This window comes from Urocitellus parryii, chromosome 12 (genome assembly GCF_045843805.1).
Source record: "Urocitellus parryii isolate mUroPar1 chromosome 12, mUroPar1.hap1, whole genome shotgun sequence".
Taxonomy (NCBI): domain Eukaryota; kingdom Metazoa; phylum Chordata; class Mammalia; order Rodentia; family Sciuridae; genus Urocitellus; species Urocitellus parryii.
The window spans coordinates 88,896,618-88,921,154 of NC_135542.1; the positions used below are offsets into that span (position 1 = coordinate 88,896,618).

The window sequence follows — 24,537 nt, forward strand, 5'->3', positions numbered from 1 at the left end:
CCTGCAGTCCCAGCAATTTGGGAGGCTGAGACAGGAGAATAGAGAGTTCAAAGCCAATTGTAGCAATTTAGTGAGGCCCTAAGCAACTTGGCAAGACCCTGTTTCTAAAATAAAATATAAAAAGGGGATGGAGGGGCTGGGGCTGAGTGGCAGACTACTTATCTAGCATGTGCGAGGGACTGAGTTCAATCCTTAGTACTGCATACAAAAATAGGCAAATAAAATAAAAGTGTGCTATCTATCTACAACTACAAATAAATAAATAAAGGCTGAGGATGTTGCTCAGTGGTTAAACATGTTCAATCCCTGGCACAAAACAAAAACACTTTCACTGTACTAAATGCATCTTATTTTTTTTAACCCCGTTTCTAGTCTAATTATAACTTAAACTGTAGATTAACTGAACAATAATTAATTGATACTTCAATGCATTTGAAAACAAAAACCTAGATACATATATATATATACCCACACATAGTTATCTGCTCTAGGAATGATTAGTAGTTCTGTTCTCTTCCTTTATTTAGCAAATAAATTAAAATCCATTGCTAAGACAGATTTATTATAAATATGCTAAAATCCCTATGAATTTAGACATAAACTAAGAAGTCTTTGAAGTAATGGTTTTAACAAGTATGTCAAAAAGAAGAAAGTTAACTTAAGTAAAATACCCTTACATCCATAATCATTTTGCAGTTTTTACAAGGTCCAATCTGGCTGAAGAGTTGGAGAATCAGAGCTTCTGTTACATCTCTGGAAAGGTTACCAACATATCTGAAACACAAAGAAGAGCAATTTATCATTTCAGATTTGCTTCTTTTGCATCAGTTCCTAAAGTTGCTTACTGTAATATGAATGCTGGGAGATGACAAATCTTTGCCTTACACTATACTATTAGGAATTACCTTGTAAATGTTTGCCAACACTTCAAAAAAACTCACATGGATTCAAAATATAGTATGTGCAAATATATTAGACACTGCTTGTAGAATGGAAGATAGTGTTTGAGCATATGCATGTATTTATTTTGGCAGCAGTGGGGATTGAACCCAGGGCCTCACACATGCTAGGCAAGTACTCTGCCACTGAGCTACACCCCCAGCCCTTTATTATTTTGAGACAGTTTAAGATGCCCAGGCTGACCTCAAATTTAGCAAATCCTCTGGTCTCAGACTTCAGAGTAGCTGAGATTACAGATGTACACCACTATGTCTATTTTGGTTAAGGTTTTGCAAATTAAATTTGTTGCCCTTTAAGTTTCTAGGCATACCTTAGGAAGTTGTTTTTGAAACTCTTAAAATGAATCATTATTAGATGTATAAAATATTTTATGCAATCAATCCTGGGACGTATTGTAATTTTTCCTTTTTTGATGTTACTGGGGGTTTAATCCAAGGGTATTCCCCCACTTAGCTCCACCCCAGCCCTTTTTAGTTTTTATTTTGGGGGGGGGGGTCTTGCTAAGGTTGCTAAGGCTGGCCTTGTGATCCTCCTGCTTCAGTCTCTCAAGTCAATGGGATTACAAGCTCATGCCACCATGTCCAGCTTTTTCTATATTAATACAGAAATCATTTGTTTTCTTCCAAATGACTTTGAATATGCAATGAAAAAATTTTATAAAAATCATGAGAAAGTTGTTTCTCAGGTGCGGTAGAGTTCACAAACAGATGGGAAGCTTTCACTAAACATCACTGATCAGTGGAAGAAAAATAAAAGACAGTAACAAGGTTCCAGATAATTTGAGTTGATGACCAATGAACTTAATTAATATAAACAGGGCACTACAAGTCCACATAATCTTTATAAAGGGTTTATAAATAAGTTCTCAAAATGGGCTTTTCAAATGAGATTACCTCTAAGCATATTACACATTTACTACTTCTGACACGATAAAATACAGTAGCGTTTAGTAACTGTAGAGTTCTTTCACCAGGTACGCTTCAGAGAACTTGAAAACTAGACTCTCCCTTAGAAAAATAAACGCCTATACATGTCCACAAAGCATGGATTCCATTTCTTCTCTCTACTGTCCCAACAAACATATCGAGTGCCTATTAGAATTAAACTATTCGAACAGGTTAAAGGGAGAAGTGTTTAATTTTAAAGAACAAACAACATTTAAAGATCAGGTAGAATAATGACATTTTAAAAAAGAGAGAGTAGGGCTGGAGATATAACTCAGTGGTACAGCATCTGGATTCAAGGGGGAGGGAGAGAGAGAAGGAGAGAGAGAAAATGAGGGGAAGCTCTTTTTTTACAGAATTCTAATTAATAAATACAGGACGACATTAAATTAACAATATATAAGCTATAATAAAATCAGTAAGTTCATTCATTTATACTAAAATAACTAGGTGAAAGGTTGGTGTATAAATGGATAATCAGTGTGCCAAAATTATCATGGATTATCTAAATAATTGCAAAGGGAAAACCCTACCTTAAAAATGAGTGCTTTGGCTATCACCATTATGACCCAGTAATCAAAATTTAATTCACCTTATAGATGGGCAATGAGAAACTGTATAACATGTATTAACAATATCACTTATGGAGTATTCATATCAAAGAAGTTTAACCTAATCTGATCAAGCTTAAAAATTTGATTTAAGTTTATAGGATATTGGGCATATAGAGATAACCACAAAATCTAGATGTTAGACATTTTATAAGACAACTTGATCTCTTCAAGAAATTGTCCTGCATCTGGGGTGTAGCTCATTGTTAAGAGATCCTGCTTAGGGGCTGGGGTTGTTAGCTCAGCCTGGCATGACTGAGGCCCTGGGTTCGGTCCTCAGCACCACATAAAAATAAATAAAAAAAGGTATTATGTCTATCTACAATATACACAATGGAATATTACTCAGCAATGAGAATAAAATCATGGCATTTGCAGATAAATGGATGGAGTTAGTGGGGTAGGGAGGGGGAGCATAGGAGGAATAGACAAACTCTAGATAGGGCAGAGGAATAGGAGGCGAAGGGAGAGGGCATAGGGTTAGAAATGAGGTGGAATGTGATGGACATCATTATCCAATGTACATGTATGAAGACACAAATTGGTGTGAATATACTTTGTATACAACCAGAGATATGAAAAATTTGTGCTCTATATGAATAATATGAATTATAATGCATTCTGCTGTCATATATAAATCTTAAGTTTTTTTAAAAATCCTATCTGGCATGTGTGAGGCCCTGGGTTCACTCCTCAGCACTAAAATAACAAAAATCCATGATAGCCCTAATTAAAAAAAAAAAAAAATAGGACTACAGACTTACAAGGTATATAGTGACAACAAAATATAATTAATAATCCTTGACTGGATCCTAGATAGGAGAAAAAGAGCTTGTTCTTGCAGAATGCTAATAAATATAGAAGAAATGAGAGGGGAAAAAAATCACCATTAAAACTCTACAGTAGGACTGGGGATGTGGCTCAAGTGGTAGCACGCTTGCCTGGCATGCGTGTGGCCCGGGTTCGATCCTCAGCACCACAAAGATGTTGTGTCCGGGGCTGGGGATGTGGCTCAAGCGGTAGCGCGCTCGCCTGGCACACGTGCGGCCGGGGTTCGATCCTCAGCACCACATACAAACAAAGATGTTGTGTCCACCGAAAAACTAAAAAAATAAATATTAAAAAACAAAACCCTCTACAGTAATAATTGCTACATGCAAGATCCACCCGTGAAAACTAAAATTAGTTGATGAATTTTAAGGAAAAATACTTGCATAGCCTCAAAGTCTCTGGCTTTAACCAGTTAATAGATTTTTATCTTCTGACCACAAATTCTCTTGATATATATCTCTCTAGGAAATGCACCTCAATCCTCTCTTCTTGAGTGTAAGCTAATTTCAGTGATTCATCTTCGTTTTTTTTTTCTCCTGAGGCACTGGGGACTGAACCCAGGGGTGTTATAACACTGACCTTCATCCCCAGCCCTTTTTTATTTTGAGCAGTGTCTCAGTAAGTTGCTGAGGATATCCTTGAACTTGTGATCCTCCTGCCTCAGCCTCCTGAGTTCCTGGGATCACAGATGTGTACCATTACATCTGGCTAGTTGATTCACTTCAACAAACCATTTTCAGAAAGCAGTCACTGTACACTGAAGAAACAGTATTTTGAAACTTTCAGTTCATACAAGGTATCTCCTCACAGATTCAAAAGGTATAAGAGACTTGACTAAATGTAATGTATTATCTTGCATTGGATTCTGGAAAACAAAAAAAAGGTTAGTGGTGCAAAAACACTGGGCGAGGTGGAATAAAACTTGTAATTAACAGCTTTGCATCCACCAATGTCAATTTCTTATTTTTGTGAATTGTAGAATGATTATGTAAAATGTTAATATTAAGGGAAGCTGGGTGACTGTGAGAATTCCAAAACCATTTCTGCCTGTATCTATTCTCACCTAACTTTTGTGCTGATAAAAAATCCACAAAACTGCAATTAAGTCTAAATGAAAAAAATGGATCTTCTGAAACTTTAGATCTACTCTGCCAAAGGCAGAGATCTAGTGACAAGTGGGTAGTTTTTAGAACTTTAATCTTATCACTTACTCTTTGCAAAATTGTCTAAATTCAAATATTTTCTGATACTTGATTTGAAGATAGGTAATAATAAGCAGTAAGAACAAGCTGGTTTAAAAGAAACACTGGCCAAGCAGAGTACCATGCCTGTAATCCCCATCATTCTGGAAGCTGAAGCAGGAGGTTCACAAGTGTGATATCAGCCTCAGCAACTTGGCAATACCCTGTCTCAAAATTGAAAAGGGCTGGAGATGTAGCTCAGTGGTTAAGCACCCCAGGTTCAATCCCCAGTACCAAAACACTTTTTTGGGGGGCATGCAGCTACACACACACACACACACACACACACACACACAGAGTTTGTATTGTCTTTATGTTTACTTGCTTAATTTAGCCTGTAATAATCTCCAGGAGCCTCCATCAATTCATCCCACACATAGCTGTTTATTCTCTTTTGAGGAAGCTGTACACAAAACTTGCTCTCAATCTTGGACATCATTACAATAGACTATAGGTAACAATACATTTTCATGTTAATCAATGACAAAATCTTTGTGCAAAAAAATAAAACCCATTATAGTAATCTTTAACTTTTTACCAATGTCAGTCACTAATACCTCAAATTTTTATAAACAATGCTATTACAAGTATATTTGCTCAATAATAGTTTGAGACTGAAAGCCTAAAAATATGAAATCTGCAGTTCCTTTTAATACTCACTAGTGGGGCACGGTATTGCATGCCTGTAATCCCAGTGTTCTGGGAGGCTGAGGCAGGACTGCAAATTCAAGACCAGCCTCAGCAACTTAGTGAGGCCCTAAGCAATTCAGCAACCTTATCTCAAAATAAAAAATAAAAAGGGCTGGGGATATGGTTCAGTGGTAAACTGTCCCTGGGTCAATCCCAGTACCACAAATCAAAATAAAAACAACCCTTTTTTATCTTTTTATACATACTTTCAATGGAAAACAAATTATACATTCATATATATGTGTGTGTGTTGTGCACATGCGCGCGCACACACACCAGAGTGAACTTAGGGGCATTCAAGCACTGAGCCACATCCCCAGCCCTATTTTATATTTTTTAGTTAGAGTAAGGGTCTCACTGAGTTGCTTAGCCATTGCTGAGGCTGGCTTTGAGCTTGTGATTCTACTGCCTCAGCCTCCTGAGACACTGGGAGGTTTTCTTACATCTTGCAAAATGTTTTACAGTTCATTCTCATTTTTATATATGAAAGTTTCTTTAGTCTTTCCTTACTATTTGGTTTCTAAAAACAAAGGATTCTCTGAAATATGGCTTTAAAAGTTTTATGTGTAGAGGATTTTTTTTTTTTTTTTTTGGCTACCAAATATCTCCCTTACCGACTTTTAGAGAGTTACTACCTTATGGCAGAGTCCTATTCTCTACAGAAGCTGAAAATGACAAATAGGTTTTGTAGACCTCCTTGCAGCTGGAACATTTGAATATGATGGAAGTTAGTTGTATTAAAAATACCAGAGCTGAACAGACTTCACAGAGGCCTTAAAAAGAAAAATGTTTTGGTGGCACAATAGAGCAGTGCTAGTACAAACTGTGGTGTCTGATCTTCAGTGTTTGTGGAAGCAGGATCCTTTCTGGGATGGTCTGTCATTTGATTATGACTGTGACTAATAGTTGTCTCTCTTTTCCAAGCCAAGTTCCATGACCTTCCTACAAATTCTTAAGAGTGTCCAATATATTTTTAATAAGCTCCTTTCAGTTAAAGTACCCATAAAGTACTCCCTTGCTACATATACTTAATCTTTATATAAAAATTTGTACTGGGGCTGGGGTTGTAGCTCAGCGGTAAAGTGCTTGCCTAGCACAGGAGAGGCCCTAGGTTTGATCCTCAGCACCACATAAAATAAGTAAATAAAATAAAAGACACTGTGTCCAACTATACCTTAAAAAAAAAAATTTTCTACTAAAGCAGTTGCAAACCAAGGTCACCTATCATGATGTCTACTGAACTACTAAACAAATGTACAATTTAATTTTATCTAGTTTTTATTTTTCAAATGTTTACTTTTTTTGATGTATACCATACCAATGTTATTTATTTTGCCACATTAGGGATCCAACCAAGGGCTTTAAGCATAGTAGGCAAGTCCTCAATGACTAAGCCACACCCTTGAACTTATTTTTTTGAATAATATTTAAATGTCTTTTCTAGCTATTCCATGGACTTCTCACTAACACCAAAGATTTAAGTATCTCATATTGTTATTTACTGTATCACCCCTGGGATAATGTACCAATCCTGTGCAGAACTGGAAAATGGAGACAGAATTATTTGTTAAGGTAATCAATTTAAAAATGCCATTTTTTGTTACTGTAACAAAATACCTGAGGCTGAGTAACTTTTAAAGAAAAGGTTTATTTGATTCACATTCTGGTGGTTGGAAAGTTCAGATATCATGGCACTGGCATCTGACCAAAAAAGCCCCAGCTGCATCACAACACATTGAAACAGAAAGGGGCCCAGCAAGTGCAGTTGGTCTTGCTACAACCCAGTCTTATAAGAACTACATTTAAAATTCCTTTCCAAGGCAATGCACCCATGACCTAATCACCTTTCACTAGGCCCCACCTCTTAAAAGGTTTCACCACTTAACACTGCCACATTAAGGATCTAAATTCCTGAATATGAATCTTTCAGGGACAAACCACACCCAACCACAGCATGTCTTTTGGGGCAGCTGGATAAATATGAATATAAAATAAACATTAGTTAATATTATATCTGGAGGTAATATATCTGGGGATGTAATTTAGTTGAAGAGCACATGCTTAGCACCAGAGAATCTGGGTTCAATTTCCAGCAACACACAAATATTGTACTAATGTAATCTCCTTAAGGTGAAGAATTATACTGTGATTATGTAACAGAATGTCCTCATTCTTAGGAAATAAAGTATTTAAACACGAAGTGTCATGATGTCTTCAATTAATTCAAATGTTTCTGCAAAAATACCCCCCAAACAAAAACAAAACCCCCCATAAATGGCTAAATATCAATAATTGCTAATTCCACCTGAAAAGCATGTTAAGTCTTCAATGTACAATTTGTGTTACTTCTCTGTAGGTTTTTTAATTTCTCAAAATAAATAATACCTGAGAAGTAGAATCAATAGTCATCACTGCTACTAGTGACCACATGACAGCTCTGCCAGGGATAGAATTTCATATTATCTTAATACACAAGTTGGTAACTAAGTCGAATAGTTACAAAACTGGAATCCAAGAACACTTAAAATATTCATTTTTTATTAATACAAGCTCTAGACAATTAACCTACAAAGAAAATGTACAAAGCAGAATGGGTTTGTTTCTAGCCATAATCATTAAAATGGAGAATTTAATAAAGAAATCCCCGTGAAAATGAGTAAAAAAGCATGGATAAGTAAGTTTTAACTTAATGATAAATTTCATAAGAGTACGGATTTTAAAAATTCAGACTGGAAATACACTATATAGAACACTGACTGGAACATTGCTATGTACTCTATAAATATTTGCTGAATAACTATACTCTCTAGATGACTTCAGAACATTTGCAATTTGCTAGGAAATTATTTTGCCCGAGTTACTAAAGTTAACAGGGGAAACAATTATTTTCTAATTAACACCTGTAGATGGGCTGGGGATGTGGCTCAAGCGGCAACGCACTTGCTTGGTATGCGTGGGGTGCTGGGTTCCAACCTCAGTACCACATAAAAATAAAATATGTTGTGTCCACCGAAAACTAAAAAATAAATATTAAAAAAATTTTCTCTCTAAAAAAAACCTAAACAAACCTGTAATGTGTATATATACACCATGTCAGCATCCTAACCTATTATTAAACAATTCACAAAGGATAGTCTGTTACACATTGCGGAAGCTATCTTATTTATTAGCTAGTAATTCTTTCAGTTGGTTTGTGCGGCCATACACACAAACCAGATTGAACAAATGTATCTAATATTAAAATTGAAGACATCTTAAGGGATATCCATGCTCTCAAAATGGCATTCATTTTTACTTATTCAGCAAACATTTTAGATTGATATACACTTCTAAATAAATCCACTTAACGTTGGTGTCATTCTCACATAACACATTCAATCCACTGATAATCTCTGCTGCTAGATTTTCAAGACATATTCAAAATCCTTCTACTTTTCATCATTCTACTAGTATTACTTTTTAAATCACCATTTGGTCACTCAACTGAACTATACTAGTCTACTTGACTCTGCCCTTTCAATGGTTAAAACAGATTATATCACTCCCTTGCTTAAAATCCTCTGATTGCTTCCCTTACCACTTTTTTTCCAAGACACAGCCCTCATAGGGCCCTATATGATCTGTTATCTTCTACCTCCCCTAATAACCCCTTCTCCCCTCACATCATTCTAACCACATTTCCTAATTCTCTCCTATCTCTTCAGTTTCTGCAACAAGCATGCCTCACCATGGGCCACCAGCTCTTTCTACAGTGCCCCTTCCTCAGATATATGCATAGTTCTCCCTCACCTTCTTCAGTTCTCCCTTCACGGTGACTTTTCCTTACTGTTCTCTATAATTTCCACTCTATCTTCCCTATCTTGCATTATTTTTCTCTATAGAACTTAATTACCACCTAACAATTATTTATGTAAGTTCTAAAAAGATCTATGTGTTTCCAGTTCCTAGAACAGTGATAGCCACGAGTTACATTCTCAAATATTACTAATGAATATGTTTGTAGCACATTGTCAATTTTTTTTTTTTTTTTGTCTGAGCCACATCTCCAGCCCTTTTAGTTTTTTGAGATAGGGTCTTGCTAAATTACTGAGGTTGACCTCAAACTTGGAATCCTCCTGCCTTGGCCTCCTGAGTTGCTGGGATTACAAGGATTCATGGCCATTCTTCAGAAACAATGTATTATCCAATAACTAAAATTCTCATTTTAGTCAAACTTTCCTTCAGTCTCACCTTACTAGTTAAGAATGAATAAGCCAACTGAACTCAACAAAAAAGAGTTATTTCCTTCTACAAAAGTGTTTGGAGAAGAGTGGTGTAGAAATAAGAAAGATGCATGGGGTGATGGAAAGGCAAGGCCCTCATTAGTAATAATTAGACAGCAATTATTTAGCTGAGGGCTTTTAAAGAGATCTACATTGTTAATAATGTCAAAGCCATACAGTAACTGTATAGCTATATCAAAATGCATTTGAGAGTAAATCACTCAGAGGACATTAAAGTGCCTGGATCTAAAGGAATTAACTTCCAGCAATTAACACCAGCAATGTTTTTATAGTTTAGTGTGTCGCTTTTATTTCACAAATTTAAAGTTTTCAAAGTGACCAAGGCCAATTCAGATTCACTATACACATTTTTATTTTTCATTATGGACAATTTCAAATTTACACATAAGAATAATAGTATGTAAATATAACCCATCCACTCACTACAAATGTCTGAATTACTAATTACTTTGAACACTCCTCAAAATAGTCTTGCAGGAAAATCTTTAAGAATGTTTTTCTTACAATGTGTTTCCAAAGTACTGCTGAGAGAAAGATGAATACTGGCAATCTCAAATTTAACACGGTGATGCTGACCACTGAGATGTGGCAAATGGATATTTCCTCTAAGCCATTTAGGAACACAGGTTGTATTAGAATTCAGACTATTTTATTCTCAAATGAGTAAAATCTTGATTCTCTTCTTGAACTGTATCACATTTTAAAACAAATCTATTAAATCACTTACCATGGACCAGATGCTGTGCCAAGAACATATTAAAAACCCCTGACATATTATAAGTTCCAGAGTCATGAAAGCAAACATTAAAAGTAAGAATGCTGCTGGGAAAACTTAGGAATTAGTGCCTACCCATATTTAACCAAGATTGGTGTAACTGGAAAAATGAGAGATTTTGGCTGAGGGAGACAGAAGCAAGTGAGAAGATAATAGGACTACTTCGAGCAAAAAAAGATTCTTAAATGGGGTGTTCTAATGAGAGGTTCAAGGCAAAATCAGTCATTAGTGTAATGGTTAAGAGCTGAAGACAGTCGAAGTGCAGGATGAGGAATAAAAAGGTATATGATCTTGGGTGAGTTAATTAGACTCTAATTTTGCTTTTTCTGGCTTCAAAATGGAATAAATTATTTTAATGTTCAGATGAGTACTAAAAGAGCATTTAAAGCACTTAATACAGAGCCTGGCACATACTAAGCATTTAATGACTCTCTGTGAATTAATAAAACTATTATTTCTCCTGCAATGATTAGCCCCCTGTCCCCAGTCTAGTACTATTTAACTACCTGCTTTTGTAGACTGGCCTGAGATTGCTGAAGTTGTCTTCATTATTTGATATTCCCAAATCAACGTACTAAAAAGGTTAAGTTCCCATATATTCCTGGCAGTTTCTGAAATTAAAAAATTTCAAAATAATGTAAGAATCGTAAATGTAAAGGCATTATAAAATATGAGCAGTGCTTAATCCAATATGTGGCTATCATGCTTCTAGCTAAGATCTAAGAGGAAAAAAAGTCTAGTAGGTTTTTAGGGAGTGTTCTTCTGTAGATACAAACTTTCCAGAAGCAAAGTCCATTCCCTAATTGCTGCATCCTTATAAAAAGATACCCATAAACTAGCAGAATATTTAACCTATTAAGAAAATAAGTCTGGGGATTTAGCTGAGTGGTAGAGCATTTGCCTAGTATGTGCAAGGTTCTGGGTACAATCCTGAGCACTGCAAAAAAATAAAATAAATAAAAATATAAGTTTTAAAAAAGAAATGTAAAATGTAACAACATTTCCCATATATATAAGAAATAACAATTTAGAATTCAAAAAATTTTGGTGAAAAAAACAACTCTCTAGTTCAGAACTTTAATATCTAGAGTTGTGAAAAGAAACCTAAAATTGTATTTTTAATGCATTGAGCTCTCAAACTGCCAGTATCCAACAGTAAAACAAAAAGCCATGTCAGGAACTCACTGAAAAGTTAACTATGTGAGATGATAAATATGTTAAGTCGGCTTTACTGGGGTAACCAATTTGCTCTGTGTATTTCATATTAAACATTATTTGTAAACCTCAAATTCACACAATAAAGTAAACATCCAAAACATATCTCAATGAGCTTTTCCTCCCCCCCCCCCCAGAAATGCAACAAAGGCAGGATCGCTCATCCAATTAATATTCTGAAAACAAAGAATGCAGGGGGGGGGGGAACTACAGGACAAAGAAAATATCCCCAGCTCGGATCACTTAATACTAAAAAATTCTTGCCTAAATACGTTATATAATCAACTGTTGCTTCATAAAAATTGCCTGCTTGATCGGCAACATGTCAATCACCAGAGTAGCAAGCGATTATAAAGATGTATTAGATCCACTTTCCCTCAGTAGATATATTCCTCTGGGTGAGATTTCCATTTTTTTTTTTTTTTTTTTTTTTTTAGAAAAGCAGTTTCAAAATCCTTGGGTGGTCCGGTTAGGCTTTTTGGTCGAGGGTCGGGGGTGCTACAGAAGAAAAGCCAAAGAGAGGTTAAAGAAAGATATTTGGCTTTTTTCCAGTTGGCAACTGCGAGAATAAAGTTTACCTCAGCCTCAAGATGGGGGAAAAAAATTCCTACCAACGAGAAGAAAACGAAAGGAGGAGTTTCAGGAGAAAAATAAAATGAAAGGGAAGTCTGAAAAGATATAAAGAGGTTAATTACAGGGGGGGGAGGCGGGAAAAAAAAAAAAAAAGAGAAGCAAGCAAGCATGGGACGACAGGAGGGTCCGCCGAGTTCTAAAGAGAGGTTTGAATGAAAAAGTCTTTTCTCCAGGTCTAAGGACCCCAGAGGGCGGGCGGCGAGGCCAAAGGCCGCGCGCTGGTGCAGTTAAGGCGAAGGGATTAATTCTGAGGGTCGACCCCCAGTCCCTCCACTTCGTCCTCTCACAGCCCGGGTCTTGGCTCTAAGCATCCAGGTGTGTGCTAAGGAGAGAGGAACCACGATATCGCGGCGTCCACGGAGACAATAGGCTGGGGAGCGGCGCAGGGCCGAGGCCTCCCTCCGGGACGACCACCATCCCGCCTCCCTCATCGTTGCTCCAGACTCACAGAGTCTTGGGCATCTCGTCCTCCATGGCTGCTGCTGTCGCGGCGGCGCCTCTGGGTCCAGCTCCCTGCCCTTCACTACCTCCCAAATCGTATGAACGGCTATGGCTGCGGGATGGCGGGGTTTCTCGGCTGAGCAGAGGTTACTTCGCCGTCTTCTTCCGCGGTAATTACGCCGATTTGCCCCGCACAGCGCGAACAATGAAGCCCCGATTCAAGATGGCGGCGAGCCGGGCGCCTAGGAGCAGCCAGCGAAGTGACCCAGACCGCGCAGGCGCAGAATGACCCTGCACTCTCACCCTCGCGGCGCGGGGCTACACCTCAATCCGTAGGTTCACTTGTTGCGCAGCCGCTCTTTCACCCGACTCGTGTTGGCTCGGATTGCGCAGGCGCAAAGCTTAACTATTTCAAAACTTTCGTAAACTGTCGGTTAGCTCCAGATCCGAATGTTTCATCAGTGAATTATAATGAAATGGAGGTCTTCAGGGTAATTAAAAATTCTAAGTATTTTCACTACAGGAAAGATTTATGAAGATTCTTTTAAGACATTCTTGAGCAAAAAGAATGCCTGCGCCGCCCGGGAATCGAACCCGGGTCGCAAGAATGGGAATCTTGCATGATACCACTACACCAGCGGCGCTGTTGGTGCAAACGCTCGCCAGAGTCTCCTAGAAGAAAACGCAAGCACACATTCCCATTCAAAGATGCACTTCATATATTGTTATTTTAATTTGAAAATAAAAGTGTACTACTGATGGTTTGATAGTTCATATCTGCTATTTTTTTCATTGCTTTGAGAAACGAATTATCTCATTGCAGTGCAGTTGGATGGATGTTTCTATTTTTTCTGTACAGAAAAAAATTCAATTTTAATTTTTTTTTTTACTTAAAAACGTGTTTCAGTAAGAAGAATTTGCCTTGTTGGTGCTAACCAATTATTTGAGACTTGAAAAAATATTTTCAGACCCTTTATTTTTCTTTATTTTGCCTTTCTGTGGTGTATTCAATGTACATTGAAAAGCATTTAAGAAGTGGTTTCTGTAGCAAATTGGTCACAAGAATCATAAGGTAAGTGAATCAGAAGATACATAAATTTAAGTACTCTTTTAGAAGGAAGGAAAATTAGGGCTCTAAAATGTGATTCAGTGTATTCGTTATGCATTTCATAATGAACTTTATAAGTTATATGAAATATTTTATAAACATAGGAGAATTTACACATCCAAAAACTATATCCTCTTCAAAATAGTTCCTTTAGAACTATGATACATTTCTGATTTCCATTTTTGGAATTGCCTTGAGAGTCCCTGATGCATTCTTCAGATTATATTAAAAGATATCAAGATTTATTTCTTGAGGATGAGGCAGATGTTATAGTGGACAGTATTTTTAAACACATTTTTGAGACACCCATTTAAAGTAGTTTTTTTTAGTTTATTCATAGAGATGTTCAACCATTTCTACAATCATTTTTAGAACATTTTCATTCTTCCAAATGAAACTTTTTCCAATTAACAGTCACTTTTGGATCTACCTATTCTGGGCATTTCATAGAAATGGAATTGCACACTATGTGTTCCCTTGAAACTGGTTTCTTTCACTTAGTATTATGCTTTCAAGGTTCATATATGTTGTATCTATCAGTTTCCTCTTTGGCACCTTTCCTTTTTTTTTTCCTCCTCAAATATTTTGAACTGTTTTTGTTTGTATTATTATATTTTTTTTTACAGTGCTGGGGATTGAATCCAGGGCCTTGCACTGAGCTATATCCCAAGTCCCTTTGCAATGTTCTTTTAGTACTGTAGATTTTTGGTTTGTTTTGGTACTTGGAATTGAACTTAGGGGCACTCAACCACTGAACCACATCCCCAGCTCTTTTTTTTTATTTTTGTATTTTTTTTTTAGAGAGAGGGTCTCACTGAGTTGTTTAGGGCTTCACTAAATTTCTGAGGCTGGCTTTGAACTCATGATTCTCCTGTCTCAGCCTCCCAAACTGCTGGGATTACAGGTGTGCACCACTGTACCAGGCTAATACAGTCATTTTTTAAAATGTTATAAAAGTACTACATGTTCACTATCACAAGTGAAATAATATAGATAATATAAAGAAAAGATTATTATTATTTTTTTTAATATTTATTTTTTTTTAGTTCTCGGCGGCAGACACAACATCTTTGTTGGTATGTGGTGCTGAGGATCGAACCCGGGCCACACGCATGGCAGGCGAGCACGCTACCGCTTGAGCCACATCCCCAGCCCCTAAAGAAAAGATTAAAAATTTCCTTATTCTTCCCTCTTTAAGAACTAATATTATCATAGCAGCACAATTCACAATAGCTAGACTGTGGAACCAACCCAGATGCCCTTCAATAGATGAATGGATAAAAAAAATGTGGCATCTATACACAGTGGAGTACTATGCAGCAGTAAAAAAATGACAAAATCATAGAATTTGCAGGGAAATGGATGGCACTAGAGCAGATTATGCTTAGTGAAGCTAGTCAATCCCTAAAAAACAAATACCAAATGTCGTCTTTGATATAATGAGAGCAACTATGAACAGAGAGGGAGGAAGAGCAGGAAGAAAAGATTAACATTAAACAGAGACATGAGATGGGAGGGAAAGGGAGAGAAAAGGGAAATTGCATGGAAATGAAGGGAGACCCTCATTGCTATACAAAATTACATATAAGAGGTTGTGAGGGGAATGGGAAAATAAACAAGGAGAGAAATGAATTACAGTAGATGGCGTAGAGAGAGAAGATGGGAGGGGAGGGGAGGGGGGATAGTAGGGGATAGGAAAGGTAGCAGAATACAACAATTACTAATTGGGCATTATGTAAAATTGTGGATGTGTAACTGACGTGATTCTGCAATCTGCATTTGGGGTAAAATTGGGAGTTCATAACCCACTTCAATCTAATGTATGAAATATGATATGTCAAGAGCTTTGTAATGTTGTGAACAACCAATAAAAATTAAAAAAAGAAAAAAAAAGAACTAATATTAACAAATTAGTCTGTAAGCTTCCACATCTTACTCTATATGTATCCAGATACACTTATATGTAAGTACTTAGGATTTTTAGTTATTTCAAAATACATGATATATACTTTGCAACTTTTTTCACTTAAGCTTACATCATAGTATTATCCAGTTTGATGAATACAGATCTTTTTATATGTGCATACAAGGACTGGAATCTAGGACCTTGGGCATATTAAACATACTACCATTGAGTTATACTCCCAGTCCCAACTTTAGTTGTGGCAAAATAGTCCATAGAATGAATGTGCACAACTTATTCAAAGGTAAATTGAATAAATTACCATAATTGGTGTTGATAGACCTTCAAGTTACTCTACCTTTTTTCTATTACAAATGGTGTTGCAATCCTGGTACATATATCCTTATATATTAAAGGTTATAATCATTCACATTTCTACCAACAATAATTGAAAGTCCCTGAGTCCTTCACCAAACTTGCTCCATTTTCTTCTGCATTAAGATGTTATTAGGGCTGGGGATGTGGCTTAAGCGGTAGTGTGCTTGCCTGGCATGCATGCGGCCCGGGTTTGATCCTCAGCACCACATACAAACAAAGATGTTGTGTCTGCTGAAAACTAAAAAAAAATAAATATTAAAATTCTCTCTCTCTCTTTAAAAAAAATATGTTATTATTCTTACTAATTTTTGCCACTATGTTAGATAATAAATGGCATCTCCTTGTTTTAGCTTGCATTTGCCTAAACTACTTGCATTTGCCTAAAGGGTTGAGCATCTTTTTTTTTTTTTAATATTTGTTTTTTATTTGTAGTTGGACACAATACCTTTATTTTATGTGTTTTTTTAATGTGGTGCTGAGGATCGAACCCACAGCCTCACATGTGCTAGGCGAGTGCTCCACTACTGAGCCACAACCCCAGCCCTTGAGCTTCTTTTTTTCTTTCTTTCTTTCTTTATCTATCTATCTATCTATCTATCTTTTTACCCTTGACAGTTACTCTTTTATGAGTTGCCTATTCATATACTTAGTCTATATTTATGAAGTTGTTTACCTCTTTTTATTACTTTATAGAGCTGTTTATATGCTTATAATATTGACCACATCCTTTTCTTACTACTTCTTACCTTTTTTTTAACCTCTGTGTGTGTGGGGGGGGAAGCAATCTTTAATTAGCATCCTTATTTGGCTGTTAAACTTTGCCAAAAATCTACTTAGTTATTTATTTACTTATTTTGGTCCCAGGATTGAGCTCTGGGGCACTTGACTACTGAGGCACATCCCCAGCCCTATCTTATTAGAGACAGGTTCTCACTGAGTTGCTTAGCACCTTGCTTTTGCTGAGGCTGGCTTTGAACTCAGGATCCTCCTGCCTCAGCCTCCCCAACCACTGGGATTATAGACATGCGCTACTGCGCCCAGCTCAAATCTATTTATTTTTAAGTACTGGGGATTGAACTCAGAGATGTTCTATACCAAACTACATCCCTAGTTGTTTTAATTAATTATTATCATTATTATTATTTTGCTACTGGGGGTTGAATCCAGAGGGGCTTTACCACTGAGCCACATCCCTACCCTTTTTTATTTTATTTTTTTGAGACAAGGTCTTGCTAAGTTGCTGAGGGCCTTGCTAAATTACTGAGGCTGGCCTAGAATTTGTATTCCTCCTGCCTCAGTCTCTCTAGTCACTGGGATTATAGGCGGCTGCCACCTGACCTGGCCCCTTTTTAAAAATATATATTATATTTTTAGTTGTAGATGGACACAATACCTTTACTTTATTTATTTTTATGCAGTCCTGAGGATTGAACCCAAGGCCTCCTCTGTGTGTGGCAAGCACTCCACCACTGAGCTCCACTTCCAGCCCCCTTTCGTTTTTTATTTTAAGACAGGGCCTTGCCTAATTGAGGGGGTTCTAGTTAAGTTGCTGAGGCTGGTCTCTAATTTGTGATCTTCCTGCCTCAGTCTCTTGGCCAAAATTTAGAAGGTGAAAATCATGAGTTTTAAATGCTCTGTGACAACTGTTGCTATAGACCAACTCTTAATCTTTAGGCATGTTCAGTGCTAGGGGGTTTGGGGAGGGTAACCATTGGCTTGAAGTGAGTGACTTATATCTATGAGACTGGTGTATCTGTCCCTGCTTTGGCTAGACCTGTTGCTCCCCAGCATTTTTTGCTTGGGACTTATCAAGCTGGAGCTGCTGGAGCTGCTAGAGCTGCAAGCCACCTTTCAGATTGCCATGAGGGTTCTTAAGATGCACTATAGCAAACTGAAAGAGAGGATGGAGAGGGGACTAGGGTTCAAGAACTCATGACTTCATATGTTTCCTCAGTTAACTCTTGTTCTGCTCCAGCCTGTTTCTATCTCTTCCTGTCTCTAGGCCTTTAATTTTCTCCCAGCAAACAGAGGAATAACATACACATCTTTCTAGAAAGTGTCTCAGAAGAAAATGCACGAAAGTAATGGTTCAATCAGTGCTCAGGAGCTTTCTCCGAGTTACTGTGGATATGGGCCTGCCAAACTCTAGAATGAGCTTTTGTTTTTTAGTATATTATTCCCACATGGTCCATTCCCATCAAAGCAGAGCCTCATGTACCTCTTTAAGGTAGCTCAGGCTGATCCAGTAACCAACTAATATTTAGTTATAAGTGTTTGGATGAGGAATCTGAAAGCTGAGAGATGAAGCAGTTTACCTCTTCTTATCAATTTGTAGAGCTTTTTGTATGCTTGTAATATTAAATTCTCTTTTATTATTAATGGTAAATACTTTTCTTATGCATTATTGTTTATTATTTTACTTTAAAATGCTATCCTCTGACATCTGAAAATGGATAGATTTTATGTAATCACATGTTTGTTTATCTTTTTTCTTTTTCTTTTTCTTTTTGCAGAGTTGGCAATCGATGAAACCCAGGGCCTCAGACATGCTAGACAAGTGCTCTACCACTGAACCAAACTCCAGTCCGAATGTTCAATTTATATTGCTTCTGAATTTTCTACTTTGCCTAAAATAAAATATATATAATTTAAACATTAACCACTCATCACTATGCCTGACTACTTTTAAAGGAAGAATGAGGGACTAGAGAAGGGGGTGAGTAGGACATCAAATTATAGGGTAGGGTGGTGAAAATTTTTTAAATGTAGCGAGTAAGGTTTGGCCCATGTGCAACCAATCATGCTAATTAACTGACTCTTGACTGAGTTTGTTAACTACATTTAAATTACCTTCCTAACCTCCCATGGAGGCTGGGAGACAATAAGCCCTATCTTCAGATGTTGGTTGAAACAAGCAGTAAATTCTTAGCAGTTTTTAGTTTTTTCAGGCAGGTACTTTCAGAGGTAGGATTGTGGCTTTGAGTTACTTGAAACAATGTTACAATGTCTTTGTAGGCCAAAAGTGAAGCCAAGTAGGAAAAAAAAAAAGTGCTCAGAAGAGGGCCTGGTTAGAGTTTGGTCAAGGAGAGAATCTTCTTCAGTGTTTAGCTTTCTAGACTATGTTTATGGACAACATTCCTTTGACTAAAAGTTACCTTACCGGGTTGGGGTTGTAGCTAGGTTGGCAGAGCACTTACCTAGCACGTGTGAAGCATTGGGTTCAATCCTCAGCACCACATAAAAATAAAATAAAGGTATTGTGTTCATCTACTAAATGTTACATTACCTTATAGTTTTCCTTTAGGTATGTGGTAACATTTTCCCCCATGATTCTTTTTTTTTTTTTTTTTAACCTTTTGGAATTTCCTTAATAAATATTATTTTTGGGGCTGGGGTTGTGGCTCAGTGGTAGAGCGCTTGCCTAGCACAGGCGAGGCCCTGGGTTCAAATTCCAATACCACATAAAAATAAATAAATAAAAATATTGTGTCCAACTACAACTTTAAAATAAATAAATAAATATTTAAAAAAATAAGCATTATTTTGAAAGGGCAAGGGTGCAGAATGAAAAAGCCTCTGCCTCCCATTTTGCAAATTTTTCTAAGGTATGTCTTCATTGAAATGCCCATTCAGTCAATTCTTTCACAAGGTTTCATTATCAGAGATCAGTTTCCAAATACAACCCTTGGGCCACAGTCAATTACATGGCCAGTTCTAATCAACTAGTAAACATTTATTGAGGGCCTATTGTATTTAATGCCCTGAAGTATTATAGGAATAATATAATTTTGAAAATGGAAAGTAAAAGACGGTTTAGTTTTTTTCTTTGTAATATCAAGATGTAGTGAAAAGGGCTGGGGATGTGGCTCCAGCGGTAGCGCACTCACCTGGCATGCGTGCCGCCCGGGTTCGATCCTCAGCACCACATACAAACAAAGATTTTGTGTCCGCCGAAAACTAAGAAAATAAATAAATATTAAAATTCAAAAAAAAAATGTAGTAAAAAAGATATTGAAAAATCTTGATATTGTTATGTTCTTAAATATGTGTTTATTTCCTTAATACCTACATCTCTTCCATTAACACCTCCACCCTGTCCTCCTTATTCTATTCCATTAGCCTCCTTGTTTTTTTTTTTTTTTTTTTGAGTTTTTCAGCCACGTTTACTAGCTCACATAAATATTTAAATCAAATACATCTGTCTTCCCTTTCTCAATCCTTGGGATAAGTTATCACAGTTTTTAATAAACAAAGTATGGTAAATATCCATAGGAAAAAGAATTTTAAAATATGAAAGAGAGGTTAATAAATAGCCAAGTACATCAACCATTGAAAGTACTGCCTTTTTTTTAAGATAAGTCACTGATTTGCAACTTTTATTAAAATAAATTTAATCTTTTAAAAACCAGGTAATTTATAACTTGATTTCACTTGATTTTTTGGGGGACAGCAGTTGAATTTCTTTACATCAAAATTTGCAAAACTTCAACTAAAGAACAAATAAAACATTCAGACACAGTTTTACACTTCAAAAATTCTACCAACAAATAAACAATGATAGCATATCAATTTACATTAGTACTATGGTCCAGATGCACTTTCCATTTAAGACATTTTAATCACGCCGTGTGTGGCATGGTGACTTCTAGTGGGAGTTAGTGTATAGTCTGTGTGTTTTTTTTTTTTTTTAAAAGAGAGAGTGAGAGAGGGGGGAGAGAGAGAGAGAGAGAATTTTTATTTATTTTTTAGTTCTCGGCGGAAACAACATCTTTGTTGGTATGTGGCGCTGAGGATCGAACCCGGACCGCACGCATGCCAGGCGAGCGCGCTACCGCTTGAGCCACATCCCCAGCCCTATAGTCTGTTCTTGATGAAGACAACACTAGACAGATGTTGCCTGACGCCTGGGTAATGCTAAATGTGACAAAACCTGCGAGACACATTGAGATCTTTCTCCTTTTCTTGAGCTGTCAGGTCAACTATAAAGCGATGAAGTCCATAGTACAGTAAGAATATCTGCTAAGTTAAAGTTATATCCTGTAAGGTTGACTTTATCTTCAAGATACAAATTCAGATCCTTCAACAGAGTGTGGATATCCTCTTAACTGGGGATGTCTATCTACTCGATGACCCTTTACTCCAGCCACTGCTGAACTGTTGCTTTTTCTTCTGCAGTACTACCCAGCAAATACTCCTTGTTGGCTTCTTTGACTAGATGAGTTGCTATGGTAGTCAATCCTGTTAGGCTTGGACCATTGTTTGAAGAACTGGAATCTGTTGCTCGCCCTGGGCACTATACTTATTTCCCTTACTCAGCCCCAGGGACTTCTCCAGCCTAGCCTCCTTGTTGACCCTCAAATCTGCAAGGCATCTCTTAGCTTCTCTTATATCCTACAAATTTTTGCTAAAGTGCTACCTACTCAATGAGGCTAACCCTGACCATCCTATTTAAAATTGCAACCCATTTCCCATTCCTCTCACCCTAGTCTCTATATTAGATCTTTTACCTATTTACTTATTTACTCCAATTACTACCCCACATTCCCACTGGGATATCAACTTCCTTAGAGGAATTTTTTTTGTGTGTGTGTGGTGCTGGGGATTGAACCCAGGGTCTTGTGCATACGAGACAAGCACTCTACCAACTGAACTATATCCCCAGCCCCCTCTTTTTACTTGTTGATGGACCTTTTATTTGCTTATTTATATGTGGTACTGAGAATTGAGCACAGTGCCTCACACATACGAGGCAAGTGCTCTACCACTGAGCTACAACTCCAACCCCAAGCTTTTAGTTTTTAAAGAGTCTGATTTTCAAAAATATCTAGACCATTTAGAATGGAACACAACATTTGTTTAATGGATAAATGCTTTTTGCTCTGAATTTTCTACTCTGTGTCTAAGCTAAACTTTTCTTTGTATCCAACTCAGATTCCTCCCATCCAGTCCATTCTTTTTGTTCATTTTTTTAGTTGTAGATGGACACAATACCTTTATTTTATTTGTTTTTATTTTTATGTGGCACCAAGGATGGAACCCAGTGCCTCATGCATTCTAGGTAAGCGCTCTATCACTGAGCTACAATCCCAACCCATCTTTTTTTATTTTTTTATTATTTTTTATTTTTTTATTTTTTAGTTCTCGGCGGACACAACATCTTTGTTGGTATGTGGTGCTGAGGATCGAACCCGGGCCGCACGCATGCCGGGCGAGCGCACTACCGCTTGAGCCACATCCCCAGCCCCAACCCATCTTTATGCTCTTATAGTTGTCAGTTAGTTTGTTTCTTTGGGTAAAAGTATTGTAATAATAGAAATGGGCTCATTTTATAAGCATCATTCAGCCACCAGTTTTCCTTAACTAATATATTGGGAAAATAGTTATAGACCAGACATTCTTATTAATGAATGCATAGTGTTCTACTGAATGGCATCTAATAGATGGAAAATGAAGAATCCCCCAAATAATGTGGCCTGAGAAAAAGGGAGTAAAAAGAAAGCCATGCGTTGACAGCTTTCATTTCCCAAGACAAATGCTTCTCTGATGCTAATTGCAGGCAGGAAAGAGGTGTCTCCTCCCACTGAGGTGATAGCCTCTCAGGGGCACTGACCTTCCTTGGAGTAAATCCTCTCCAGATGCGGAGCACAGACCCCTGACCCAAGAGCTCAAATTTCTCAGCACTCAAACTGACCCCTTCACTATAGAACAAACCCCAAATTCCTGGGTGCCCAAGAAAACTGGTATGCTCATTAGACCACCTCTCAGGATAACCTATATAAGTCCAGGCCCTTCCCATTTCAGGGGCTCATTTTCCACTAGGAAAGTGGGTCCCACCACGGCATCATTTCATCCCTGCATCCCCTGTTCCTGTGTTAAACTTTGTTGCTGAATAAAGTGCTGATCTGATCTGTGAAGTTTGCGTTCATCCTGGTCTTCTTGTGTTAACAACATTAGTATGTAGGAGAGGAAAAAATAATTTTTCCTCTATCCTTCTGATTAGTGTCCTTCTTGATTCGTACAGATCCCTGTAACAAAAGACAGATTAACAAGAGAAGAATAAACAAAATGTTTATCACATGTATATGTAGAAGATACCCAGAGAAATGAGTAAATATCTAAGAGGTTGACTTTGAATTCAGGTTTATAGCATCTTCAGTGAAGAACAGTAAATTTTTTTAAAAAATATTTTTTAATTGTAAATGGACACAATACCCTTATTTATTTATTTTATATGGGTGCTGAGGATCAAACCCAGTGCCTCTCACATGACAGGCAAGTGCTCCATCACTGAGCCACAACCCCCAGCCCCTAAGAACAGTACAGTTTTAAAAAAATGACAAGACAAGGAAAAGGATTTTTGAGTCTCTAGGGGCAGCAAATTGTGGGAAGACAAATAAATGGTAGAGAAAAGCTCTTGGATAAAGTTAGATATAGATTCCTCTGGTCATGGCTAATTAAAGCCTGCCAAAAGACAAAATTATGACAAATTTAAAGGTTTCCATTGGCTTTTTAAAAATATATCTTTATTTCTAAATGGTGCTGAAGATCTAACCCAGTGCCTCACACGTGCGAGGCGAGCGCTCTCACTCTGAGCCACAATCCCAGCCCCTTCCATTGGCTTTTATTTGTGATTCTAGAGTTGGGAAATGCCTCATTCTGTAAAATAGAATGAATATCCAATGAGCTGAGCAGAGGAGGTTGGCTTTATAGACAGAAAAGGGCTGAGGAAAGCAGAAACAGAGGACAAAAAGCATATTAGTAATTTCAAAGTTACTTCTCTTTGAAAGATTAAAGCAAAGAGAACTTCTTTCTCTTGTCTGCTATAACCAGCCTGTTTGAAAATTTAGCTGTGTTATATCTCTCCTGATTTCTTGGAAGTCTGGTCAGATAACATAGTTTCAGCTTGGTGGCAAGGAACTTTAGCATGAGTGACTCCATTTGGTTTGGTTTGGTTTATTGGACCTATTGCACGAACTCTGTCCAGACTAATGGTTTCCTATAATTTTTTTTTTTTTTTAAGATCTAAATTTGTCTTCAGAAAGTAACTCTTATCCTTCCAGGTAGAGAGGGAAGAAGAGACACCTTTGTGTTTGAAAATTTGTGTCCTACTTTTAGGCAATTTTGGTGGGACAGAGAGCTTTTCTTGTACCTACATTTTTACAGTTGCCTTCAGCTTTAAATAATCTTTATGCCAAAGAGGCATATTTTGAGATGCACATTCTGGGCTTTTACAGATACACTACTTTTATTCATTTCTGTCACTATATTGTGCTACCTCCACTTTGCACTGCCCCATCGCCAGTCTTATTTTTCTTTTCACCCAGTACCATTTACCCATTTGTCTCATGAGGCCCTGGAATAAAGTGATCACTCAATAAGCATTTGTTGTCCCCCTGGCCAGTTTCTGACAGCTGTGTGCGTTCTCTGTGATGGTGAAGAAAGGTGTTTTATCGGGAGGAAGAACAGATGGGGCAAGCTTCTAACCATGCCTTGGATCTTTTCTGAAGGAGGGTGGGTTTCCGAG

At 37.3% G+C, this 24,537-nt stretch overlaps 1 protein-coding gene, 1 non-coding gene and 1 pseudogene across 7 annotated transcripts in view; all 3 read right to left on the reverse strand.

Annotated features, from left to right (window-relative positions):
• The window catches only part of Tia1 (TIA1 cytotoxic granule associated RNA binding protein), a 32,862-nt gene extending 19,977 nt beyond the window's left edge, over window positions 1-12,885 (reverse strand). For all 6 annotated transcript variants that reach the window (XR_013342256.1, XM_026405115.2, XM_026405114.2 and 3 more), the window contains exons 1-2: window positions 12,632-12,885; window positions 678-774 (exon numbers count right to left, since the gene is read on the reverse strand). Coding sequence is in view for 5 of the 6 variants with exons in the window: in XM_026405115.2 (XP_026260900.1) it covers window positions 678-774; window positions 12,632-12,657 (123 nt within the window). In the remaining variant the exon portion in view is untranslated. The remainder of the gene's footprint in view (window positions 1-677; window positions 775-12,631) is intronic.
• Window positions 12,886-13,197: 312 nt separating this feature from the next.
• Window positions 13,198-13,268, reverse strand: Trnag-ccc (transfer RNA glycine (anticodon CCC)). Its single transcript has one exon. It is a non-coding gene; the product is annotated as a tRNA-Gly (tRNA).
• Window positions 13,269-20,867: 7,599 nt separating this feature from the next.
• LOC113194153 (eukaryotic translation elongation factor 1 epsilon-1 pseudogene) lies at window positions 20,868-24,309 on the reverse strand (annotated as a pseudogene).
• Window positions 24,310-24,537: the final 228 nt, after the last annotated feature.